The 12,571-nt window shown below is 47.1% G+C and overlaps 1 protein-coding gene across 1 annotated transcript in view; it reads right to left on the reverse strand.

Moving 5' to 3' along the window:
• Positions 1–12,571, reverse strand: part of T265_14866 (hypothetical protein) — a gene marked incomplete at both ends in the record, with an annotated part of 41,959 nt that overhangs the window by 26,662 nt on the left and 2,726 nt on the right. Inside the window, 3 exons of the mRNA XM_009175601.1 lie at positions 21–176; positions 216–549; positions 3,124–3,215. Coding sequence (XP_009173865.1) covers positions 21–176; positions 216–549; positions 3,124–3,215 — 582 coding nt within the window. The remainder of the gene's footprint in view (positions 1–20; positions 177–215; positions 550–3,123; positions 3,216–12,571) is intronic.

Genomic DNA, 12,571 nt, shown 5'->3' on the forward strand with positions numbered 1-12,571 from the left:
AAAGTAATATTGAAACTCACCTTATTTAATGAGTGTTGGGTTGCGCTGAGCGTCTTCAGTTTATCCTGTTCTCCTAAAAGGCGCTCCTTAATCTTCTCTGACAAAGAACCAATGGAAGCCATATTTTTCACCAAGCAGTTCATTTCATTTTCAACGTATTTGAAATCGGCTTTCATCTTACAAAAACAAAAGTGAAAATTGCAACATCAACTCACCATTTGTATTGTGTCCGTCGCACTGATGAATTTGCTGTAGTTATCATACATCAAGGTTTGCATTTCCGAATCCAGATTGCGAATTTGCTCAGTTAATACCTTCTCTTCTAACACCAAGTCGGACAGATCTTTTTCACGCAAGTGTTTTTCCATATACAACTGGGTGTTGAATGCCTGACCGTCTATATTGTAAACGTCCGTCTGTGTGTCGATCTCACGCGGTCGCGAGTTGTGATTGTCAGCATGCTGGTTATTAAGTGCATCTGGTGTCCCCCTGTAGAACTGTAATAGCTGGTCTTTTGTAACCCGCCTGCGTCCGTCTTCATTCATTGTTCTGAAATAATCGAGAGTTATACATCGACCAATGAAGTGCGATATCAAGTGAGAGAAAAAGTCAACTCGCACCCCAAACTTACATTTTTACAACTTTTAAGTTAGGCTTCAAGTTATCCTAGTCCATTCTATGACACTTGAATGCCTATGATTCCCTGAATGCTAACGGTCATGGCTGCACAGCTAAAGCAGCTAGCTCTTGTAAAAGAATGACCAGTGGCTCAACACAACGGGCGAAAGTCCCATGCCTACAGAAATCATATAAGCATCAAACCAACCACGTCTAATATGTTTATGCTGATGTTTTCAGGACAACAAGTAGGCACAACCAATGGTCTGTGTAACCTCACCAGTGATAACTGCTGTTTTCGAAAAAATCGCACCAGGGCTTAAACTAGATAGTTCGCTTAAACCTGCTAAGTAATCACAACAAAATCCACTGCAAGCCTCCATCCAGGGACTTTAAAAGATATGCGAGCTTTGACAACACGCTGGGCGATCCAGAAGAAAATGAGCTGATTAAATGGTACCTTGTTAACAGCCGATTGCAACATGAGCTGTGTGAGTTCACGCTCTGATGAGAAAAAATGAAACAACAGGCAGCTTCTGTACGTTGTGTGTGCGTCTGCACGGATAAGCCAACAGTTCAGACTTAGCCAGAGATGCCTTCTAACAAAGACTATATAGCCTACTACAAAAGTCCCATAGAACGGATACTCTGGCTCCAGCATAGGGCCTAAATGCATGAATCAGTCGCCTTTCTTTACGCGGCATCCGTTTGACATATTGGTCTAGACGGCAGACATTGAGATAGTAGGGCTAGACCTTTCGGTTTGTGGTCAATCCACAAACACCTTAACAATACCAGCTTCGGACACTGCAAACACTGATGGACCAAGTGGTAGTCACCTCCTGAACATTGGTGTAGCCGTCAATCCAACTGATAAAGATGATCTGTAGAGTTGTATATTAAACCGTGAAATAATAATAATATTAATCCTTCGGTTGTAACGCCCTTTCAGCGCCTAGCTGCCATGCCATCCGAAGGAAGCACGCGGGCTGAGATACTACTCCATCAGGTGTTAGAGCATGTACAGACGACCCACAGTCTCGGCATTCCTTGACTTCAAGGTTGTGTTCAATTCTGTCGATCGGTCAATGCTGTTAACTACACTTGCTCAACAGGAGAGCCCATTATACACTCTCACCCGCCCAGAGGTATGTAAATATGGGGATCGGATTATGTTTACAAACTTCTGGGGCATATCCTGTTGAGCAAGTGTAGTTAACAGCATTGACCGATCGACAGAATTGAACACAACCTTGAAGTCAAGGAATGCCGAGACTGTGGGTCGTCTCAGGTCATGGTTGTATGACCAAAAGCTTCCCTGCAAAAAGTGGTGTACAACAAGGATGTCCACTCTCTCCACTCTTGCTCAACTTCATCATTGATGAAGGTCTTCAAAACCCCGGTGTTCAGATTGTTGGTAGTGAGAACCTTATCGATCTGGAGTACGAAGACGACATCGCTCTCATCTTCGAAGACCAAAACGAAGCCTTGTTGAATATACTGACCGACATCGTACCATCTTTTGGCATGCGCCTTGCACCTTAAAAATGCAAAGTCATGCTTCAGAACGTGCAGTCTCTGAACATATCTGCCACAATTCAAAGAGAATCACTAGAGATTGTGGAGAACTTAACACACCTTGTCAGACGCACTAGCTCTCACGGAAATGTGTCTGATAAAGTCGATACAGGAGTCCTAAAGGCTCGAATCACGTTTGCTAATTTGCGTCACTTGTGGCGTCAAAAAGGAGTATATGATGCAAGGCGTTTTCAGATTTCTGACCACCGATGCCCCAGAAGGGTTGCTGCTTTTGGATGATGTCAGCGTATTAGTAGCGAAGTTACTAGAAAATGGGTATTTGGTTGAGCGGCAGGTGGGGCACGAGATGGCTCAAGTGGTTAGAGCGCGAATTTACTGACCGAAGGTTCGTGGTTCGAACCCGACCTCTGCTCCTTGACTTCCCCTGTCCACGCTTGGGCAATCTGGCAGTACACCGGTTCTCGTGCTTCCTTCGGGTGGCATGGCGGCTTGGCACCAGAAGGGTGTTACAGCTGAACGATTTGAGCGGTAGGTACTTTAATCGAGGAAAACATCCAGCACCGCCAACTACGATGGCTCGGTCATGTACTACGCATGCCGAAACACCGTCCACAGAGATTAGTGTTGTTCTCAGTGCCTCCTTCGGAATGGTGGGAACCGCGAGGTGAACAACGCATAACTTGGCAGAAGGGCGTGAAAGAGATTACGAGGAGTTTGAGTTTTGTTGGTGTTGTACGCCCTCCGGGATGGGGTCCCGGTGACCCAGCCTGTGTTTGGGTGAGAAAATTGCAAGAAATGGCGGCTAACCGATGTCAGCGACGTTCGTCCTGTCAGTTACTTTCCAGATTGCCTGATTGAGCGCTTGGAGGTGAATGCATCTCAGAATGCTCATAAACCAGGTCTCCTCCCTCATCCACTCGTTTTCTCTTCTTTTCACTCTAGGGCATTAAATATAATTAGACGAACCTCACGGTTATACGGCGGCGAAGCATCAGTGTCAACATTGATTTAGCTGTTATTGATGAAGAAACCAGATCCGGTGAGGCAGGGTCGATCTTCTGCAGTTCAACGCAGATCGATCAGGTCGCCTTCGGCCATCAAAAGGAGGATTTGTGGATATGCTGGACGACAGGTGTACTGTGGAATCACGTACCTGTTTGTCAAAACTTCCTTGCGTTTATGTGGGCAATACTGAACTCATTTTCATCATACCAATGTGGCGTACTTGTTATAAGGGTCTGTCTCAGGTAGGTTTCGATGCGAACTTGCTACTAGTGTCTCTGCTGCCACTGGCATTAAATTAACAATAGAAACTCCATCTCAACCAGTACAGAGGAGCCTTACCAGAATGGAGAAGCAAAAGTAGGGGTTCAGCGCGAAAAAACCCGACGGATCCAGGAGAACCGATCAACGGCAAGGTAGCGAAAATCATGCCAAAGTAGGGCACTATCAGCCGCCTCGTTGAATGCAGTGCTGATTATCCTCAAGAGTGAAAAAGTTGGACAGCGCTTCTCGGCATTTCAGCGCAAATTGGTCTCGCGTGCACAGGGAAAACTTCATTAGAAACTTCAAAAATTATTCATATTGTCGACAACTGCTAACGAGATATTTCCATCGTCCCCTGTGAAGCTCATGGAACACTATAACAGCACACAACAACAAAACTTTTGGTTGGGCAGACCGGCAAGGAAACAGAAGAAAGCGCACGACTAGGACAGTTTATTCGCAACATCCTGTGGGGATCCCAGCTACTTATAATGAGGATCACGACAGCCTTAGCTAGGGAGGCGTAGCACCAGCTCTTGACTGTAGCCGCTTTGATTCCGAGCTCGAGAGAGTTTAGCGGTTAGAGAGCAAACTTACTAACCAGGCCTGTGGTTCGAACCCAAACTCAGCATCTCAACTACGTTTGTCTCGGCTTGTACAACCTGGCAGTACCACAGTCCTCGTGCTCCCTTTAAGTGGCACTCCAGCCATACATCGAAAAGGTGTCATAGTTGAAGTATCATTTGTCAAGTGATGGCATCTGGCCGCGGACCTATAACCAAACACTATGGAACTAGAAATAGCGCGTTTTGGTAGGCGGTGGTGGACATCTGTAGTGCATAATCCGATCACCTTATCCAGGTAAGTTTAATTTCCTGCCAAACTGGTCTTGGTTCGTCACGATATTTTCGTTTACCCACCACTTTGAAGCAAATACGCTGCAGCCAGTCGGCCTTTGGTAGGCTATAGAGATACCGGTGATCGAAAATTAGAAGACGTCCGGGGTCCTCAAATCGAAGTGGCTAATTGTGGAAATTAGCCCCCTTCACAACCGTAAAACATGGTTGTTCCTGTATATGCCCACTTGTTTCCACGAAATTCGCTTCTGACTCTACAGAGAAAGTGAGGTGTCCAGAGTCGCCTGTGTTCTGACCATACGCGTAATTTAAAAATCATTCAGCTGCAGCACTCTTTCGGTGCCCAGCTGCAATGCTACCCGAAGGGAGCACGATGGTTGGGATACTGGCAGGTTGCCCAAGCTCAGACTGGAGAAGTCGAGAGGCAGAGATCAGATTCGAACCACGAACCTTCCGGTCGGAAAATTCGTGCTCCAACCAGAGTCATCTCGTCCCTTAATAAGCGTAATCACTTCATCTGTTCCCGTATGCTTGCGGTTTATGCTACTACCAATGAACAAAATCGAGCAAAACTAGATGCACGGGAAACACTGGAATACGAAGCTAAAAGGAAAGCCTACATATACATGACCCAAGTCCATCGACCTATCCTCACACTTGTTTTGATGCGTTGTTCCATGGTCTTTCAGAATATCGACGCTGACTACCAAAACGAAAATAGGCGAAAGGGGAGAACCTCGATCGGTTCGGATGGTCGTTAGAAAGCTTGTCGACAGTCTATTGCACAGCTTAGTCCAACTGCGGTTGACCAAAAACTCCCCTAATGAACAGGTCCACAGCAGCCACGAAAGCCCCTCAACGCAGCCTACGGTTCAGTCGCTCTGGGATTCCAGGGACTATTGCACCCGAGCGTGGCAGTCGCTGCAGTTCATAGGTGTTTACGATTTCATCAGAAGCAGAGTGTAACACATGCCCATGTGCCATCGCTCTATCCATAGTTGAAAGGTCCGGCGAAAAGGTTTGTTGACACCCTAAGGCTAGCATCCCATAAGTAGGAATGGGAATCGCCAACCGGAGGACGTCTTTAGAGGTTCATTTAGACATATCGAGTGACGCTAAATCCAAATTATCCAGCGAAGGAACTGCCATAGCGAAAGTTTCAAACACTTCAGAACACCACCCATGGGACATTAATGTCCCGTTACAGTTGTAGCAGTCAAACAGACTTTAATCGCGAGCCCCCTAAGCCAACGCCGGGCATCATTGATTCCGGTCTACAGAGGTAGGCGCCTGGTGTGGATACCAGAGAATAACTTTTGCCGCTGCCACTGCCGTCCCATCTAATCAACAGATAAACTCACGGCATCTGAAATGTGATGGGATGCCATTGCTTTTCACATTCACTACGTCGGGAAAGCGTCGGAATAACGCTATCTGCTGCCATCGGGAGAAACATATGTGGCTATGGTGACCTTCCTCATAGCTCTGGCGCAGAACGGTCGTCGAACCACGGATTCACGGCGTTCAGTATTCGTACAATTGAATTGAATTTTCGAAAGCAACCGCGTGTTTCTGATGGACAAAAACATACAGGAAATCGAGTTCTGAATATCAGTCCAAACTTTTGAGCCCTGGGGTCACAGTGATGCAAGGAAAGTATTCCAGAGCGTTGGCTTTTTAGGCTAACCAAGAGGTCTGCCAGCATAAGGCTTTGGATCTGACTCTTCAACCGGAACGAGTAAACACTGTGTTTTAGGGGAAATGTGGTTACAGCCATCTCTCTCCCAGGTTCTCTGAGAGGCTTGCCTTAAAGAACCGCCTATAATCGCACTCATAGAGACCTGGCTCACACCAGATGTCTATAAGGCGGAGATCTCGATAGACGGCTAATCTATTTTTCGAGCTGACTCAAAACGAAGGAGGGTTGTTGGGGTCGCCCTGTACTTACATGCAACCCTTCCATTCCTGACTGTACTCTCTAATACCACTTCTGCACTTTTTTGCGATACATTGTGGGTCAAAATCTCGCTGCGCGGGTCCGATTCTCTACTCGGTGTGGTCTACCGTAGCCCCTCGAATCCCCCTGAAGATGACCCATTCCTTATACGAGCCTTTGAGCAACTCTCCTTCAACTACCACTTCACTCACCTCCAGTTAGTAGGTGACCTCAACGCTCCAAATGCCTTCTAGGTGGAGATCCGGCGCGTCGGATCAAGCGGACCTTTTGAAGTGGCGCTGATTGAAGTCGTTCAACAGAGTGCTTGGACTCAAAATGTCCTCCCAACCACCAGATACCGCGCGGGCCAACTACCGTCCCTCCTGGATTTGGTCATCACTAATGAAAGACACTTCCTTGATCAGGTAACAATTACCGCTCCACTGGGACATAGCGACCACCACGTGCTGACCTTTGATATCATGTGCTACTGGACCAGAAATTCCGAACCTCAAACGTGGTTCCGAATCTTCCGCCGTGCAGACTTCCCAGAAATGCGCAAATTTTATGAACAAGTCACCCTGGAACCAGCTCCAGTGGAAGGACTCATTGGACCATTGTCCAAAAAGTTCGCGAGGCATACGCGACGTTCGTCTCAAAAAACCAGCACGCACTCGGATGAACCGGAGGATGCCAAAAAGGATTCGGCGACACCTGGAAAAAAGGTCCCAACTCTGTTTCAAAAAGTTGACTACAGGGGATATAGAAGATGAGCTGGCATTTCGTGAAATTCGGAACCACTGTAAACCAGAAATGCGCCAATGGAAAGTACGAAAATAAGCCACCGTTCTGGGCCTCGCCCGGAAAACAGATGTGATGCTCAAATGCATAAAACAGTGCGCAGACACAAGCCATCCGTGTTCACCTTGAGGGAGAAGAAAGGAGAGTGATCCAACAGTGGTATCTGAGGTTTAGAGAGAACACTCTTCAGGTCTATTTTCAGCCCCAGAGTCCTCACAACATCCACTTTTATCAAGGTGTAACTACGAACAGCGGATCCTGAAGGAAATGTCGTCCACACTGGCAAATCATCTACACCTGGTATTTCGTCAGTCGCTTGACGGAGGTCACTGTCCCAGTGCTTGGAAGGAAGCGATTGCCACGCTTTTTCGTCAGTCGCTTGACGGAGGTCACTGTGCCAGTGCTTGGAAGGAAGCGACTGCCACGCTAATTTACAAAACTGGTGACCGACTACCACCTGGCAGCTACAGGCCTATAAGCCTCATTGGTGTGTCATGCAAGGTGATGGAACGCATTCTGAAGCGAGCTACCCTAGACCACCTTACTTCCAGCAACCTGATATCTCCAGCTTAACACGGATTTTTCCCACACCGCTCTTGTGTGACAAACATGCTCGTGTTTATGGACAGCTTAACCCAAGCCAAGGACGAGGGACTCATATCGAATGCCATATTTTTCGGATTCTTAAAGACATCTGATAGGGCCCCAGACGTCCCGCTGCCCCACAAACTCGAGTATTACAGGATTCAAGAGAAAATCCTTCGCTGGATCAGGGCGTTCCTCTCAGACAGATCAATCCGAGTGAGAATAGGCTCGACCCACTCCCCACCAGCGCCGGTCTACATTGGAGTTCCTCAAGGCTCCGTCATGGGCCCACTGCTGTTTCTGATCTGCGTCAACGACCTTCCAGATGTTCTTGCAAGTCCATGTCTACTTTTTGCAGACGACTTGATATCCTGGATTTCCAATGCCAGTACCCTCCAAATGTATGCACACACTGCAAACCAGTGGTCATCGGGCCGGCACTTTCCTCTGAATAACGAAAAGTGCGTCCGTATGTCATTTGGAGGTGACTAGGCGAATGCCTTTGTCATGTCTGGTGTGAAACGGCCATAAAACATCGTGATGATAGACGCAAAAAATGATTTGGGTGTCTAGGTCTCCTCGAACTTGTCGTTCTAACTGCGCCGTGAGAAATGGACCCAAAAGGCACTCGCAATTTTACGGCTGATTCTGCACAACTTCACCCTTATTATTCGCATGAACTTCCAAATGGGACCTACGTCATACAGCTCCTGAAATACGCCAACCAGGTTGTCTACTCAGGGCGCACGAACGACGTCACCCTCACTGAGCGTGTCCAGCGAGCCGCTTCCAACATGGTTCTCGTCCTCAATTCCGTGGAATACGATACCCGTCTCCCGATGCTTGATCACTTTCCCCTAGAATGTCGTTGCCCCCAAGAACCTCTGCTTGATCACTTTCCCCTAGAATGTCGTTACCCCCAAGAACCTAATTCTTACTTATGCCCTGTTTGAGCAAGGATTGGCCAGCAAACACACGGTGGCGACGTGGTAAGAAGATTTTCGAGCTCTGAGCACACGCATTCTTTCGGCAAAATTTTTCTCATTTCGAGTAGTAGCTGCGTGGAATGGCCTCCCTCCGACGTTTGTCCACACTCCCTCTAGAACCCAGTTCAAAGCACTACTATGCATTTACTTATGCGAATCCCCGCGCTGGCAAGCATGCTGCCCCGCGCTGAGAACATAGAGAGCACTGCTACACCATTTTTCACTTGTGCTTTTCAGGTGAGCGACAGCCGCTAAACAGTAGAAACAAAACCGACCCGGTAACCTTGAGCAAAAGCCTCGACCTTGTGTATTAATCCGGGAATCCGTGAAACGTTGCACCGGAACCATGAGCACAGATACTAGATAAGCAATAGCGAAACCTTCGTCAAGTATCTCCTGAGAAGCTCCGTTGAATCCTTGAGTATTTTAAAGAACTGCGGGGAGTGGCGAAAAGGAGGCGTTCCGCAAACGTAGTGACAAAATGGCACGAAAACTCCTGCCTGCCTTTAACCCATGGACTATGAAACGCGCCTCGCGGTGCTTGACCTCTAGAGTATCGTCGCCTATGAGAAGGCTTGATGCTTGCTTTTGCTTTGTCTGAACAAAGTTGGCTACTAAGTTTTTCGCCGTTAACCCGCTTAACACCGCGGTAAGCTCTGAGCATCATTTTTTATTAGCTAACATATTTTCTCATTTTGAGTATTTGCTATGTGAACAGGCTTCCTCTAACGTTGTCTACTCTCCAACCAGTGCAAAAGTCAAAGCACCATTGGACAATTCTCATGCAACTCCTCACTGGAAACATAAAGAGCAGTGCTGTACCCTTTTTGCCCGCTCGCTGGAACCGCACCCAAATTATTTTTGCCGAAACTGTGAGGTTTTCAAGGCTGTGATTTTTACGGGGAGTTAGTCTAATCCGTTTGCACTTTTCAGTGGAAAGTTGCTCAGAACACTTTGTTTCAGTGGGCGAAATTTCAAGGTCACGGACCATCGTCGATTCGCACTTTGTTGCCGCTTTACGCCAAGTAAAACAGGACATCGCACTTTAGCGTATTTTTAGCGTTCCCCTGTGTTCGTTGATAATAAAATAACCTCTGTTCCACCCAAGAAAACCGGTTATTGACGTTTGTTTGCTTTTCACTCCTCAGATTCAGCAAGCGAGATGATTTTGTCTAGCGAACTTCGTCATAACACATTTTCTCGTGGAGATCAGTTTTCAATAAGTACAACAAAGTTAGACAACAGCGTGAGCTGTGCAGTGGCGACGGGGGGACTATCTCTGTGGATGATACCCCTTCACGGATATGCAAAGCTAGCCCGTAGATAATATAGCGTCGCGAGAGAGCTGCAGGAAATTTACCAACAAAATGGTATCATTCTTATTATGAAAATAACGTTTTATATGTGGTGACCGCCAAAAGCGGTCACTATGAAAACGGTAGTCGTTGTCACTCATCTAGACTACTTATCGCAACCACTGGGCCGTGTCTATATTCGACGCTGATTATAAGGCCTCGCCTATGCACCGCAGCCTAATCCAATGACCAACGACGGCCCTCTATGCTCCTAACACCACGCTTTGTCACCCATCTCGAATACGTACTGTAACTGCTAGGTCCGTGTCTATGCGCGAGGCTGATTATGATGCCTCATCTATGCACAGTAACATAATCCAACGGCCAACGACGGTCTTTCATAGTTATAACTATTCGCGATGCCGCCTATCTTTGCTACATATAGTAAACACCAGGCCAGTGTCCACGCGGCCGGTAAAAATAAGGCCTCAACGATATGCGGTAGCCTAATATGACGGCCCGTCATATTCATTGCCGTACCCGATGCCGCCTTACTTGGCTACACATCGTACCAGGTAGTTCAGTGTCCTTGTGTGGCGCTGGTAAGCTAATTCAACCTAATCTGTCACACAACCGTACGCGTTGTCGCACACCTTTGCTACTTATGACAAACACCATGCCGGTATTTATGCGAACCGATGAATACGAGGCATTTATTGTGCACACAAACCTAATCTAACGGCGAACGACGGACGTCCTTCTCATAACTGTACACGCTGTGACCTACCTTGGCCACTTTTTGAAACTGCCAAGCCAGTGCCTATATACAACGCCGATTATTATTATGAGCTCCATTGAAGTAGTTAGAAAGTGTGACAACTTTTGACTGTCTGTCATTTCTGGCCGCATTTCGACTCACATCACACTGCTTCCTAGCCGAACTCTTGACACTTTCCTGTTGTGAGGTCCCAAGGTAGACGCAGCTGTCTTATGGCCTCGTTTGAATGGCAGCAATGAACCACCATGATCCCTCGATGGACCTGAAAATATCATAACTAAAACGGCTAACCTAAATGGCACATCCATGTTGTTCATATACGGAGCCGTTAACGAACCCGAGTGTGTCGTCGTGATGACGGTACCTGGACTACCATGCCCAGTCTGATGGATTGCCCGCAGTTCACCATATCTCAGATATTTTCCAGACGAGCGATATATGCACCCACGATACCGTCTCAGTTCGTTTTATTCGTGCAAGGACTTGAAAGCGATGGCTGCTTTACTGTACCCTCTTCTTGTCCCGCCCACAAACGCATTAGTTCGCCCAACGGCAGTATTTGTGGCTCGGCATATCGGTGGAGATCAAACCCTGCCTTAAGACAGAGAACGCGTGCCGGCCATCGTGAAAAAGAGAAAATTTACTAGCTGTAACAAAAGCTCTGTCTGGGGCGGGACGCTTGCCGCAACCATAGAAGAATTTTTCGTATACAGGTGGCGAATGGCCGCTCCATTTTGAGATTGCGTAGGCTCAGAGAGCGTGATTATTATCTATCTCGTTTTGGGACAATTCAGAAATTCCATACGGAAGGAAACATATCACACAACTACAAAATTTCTTGCCGCTTTCGAAAATACAATGCGCGAAGTCCCCGGTAGCAATTAAAATACGAATTCTGTGGTTTCTGCTTTCGTTCAAACTTGACCCGCCCACAAACGCATTAGTTCGCCCAACGGCAGTATTTGTGGCTCGGCATATCGGTGGAGATCAAACCCTGCCTTAAGACAGAGAACGCGTGCCGGCCATCGTGAAAAAGAGAAAATTTACTAGCTGTAACAAAAGCTCTGTCTGGGGCGGGACGCTGGACGACAAGAACGAAAACTCCCCGGGAAACTTGAGCGAACTCTTTGATCCTGCGCATCAATATGCGAACCCATGAAGGAAGACATTGGGTGGGATTGGACAAGGTTAGGGCTTGAATGTAGGGTGAACGGTATAGGTGGACAAAGTGATGGGCAGTGGAAGCAACCGACCTGTTCCGACGCGGCAAGTTACATGTCATAAGAAGTCCTGTAGTAGAAACAGGCCGCTCGGTATTAGCACAATGATATTGATTTCTCGGAAGCTACCGCATTTTCAGTTTGCCGCTTCGCAGCGTACAATATCCATGTATACTGTTGTATGTTCATGTATCATTGCAAATTATCTACATTGGTGAGTTTTAAAGTGGGCGAGTCCCCGAGGTCAATAAACACCACCGACTGTGAATGTGTTGCCTCATGTTATAGGAAATTTAGAACGGCGGTAAAAGGGGACCTACAGTGCACGGAATTTTCAGATAATTTTCCGGCTGAAAAATTCTGTGATGAACATGACTGATGCTCTATTCATTGCTCTATTCATTATTATCTTGTTTTAATATTCCATATGCTGTATATATTCGCCAATTCGAATACATACGTGCTGGTTGCCACTCTTTGCTGAATTCTGGATTTCTAGTTTGTCGGGTTATACCGATATACGTACAAAATTTAATTCCCACATTTTGGCGTCGCGGGCAGGATTCGAACTTGCGCGGGGAGACCCCATTTGATTGGCGTTGCGTGCACTGCTTGGTTATCTTCATCAGCTGTTTTGAAGCCATTTTCCGCCAAACATCATTCGACGATCATTACTGATGCTTCTCCCAC

This window comes from Opisthorchis viverrini (assembly GCF_000715545.1).
Source record: "Opisthorchis viverrini unplaced genomic scaffold opera_v5_280, whole genome shotgun sequence".
Classification (NCBI taxonomy): domain Eukaryota; kingdom Metazoa; phylum Platyhelminthes; class Trematoda; order Opisthorchiida; family Opisthorchiidae; genus Opisthorchis; species Opisthorchis viverrini.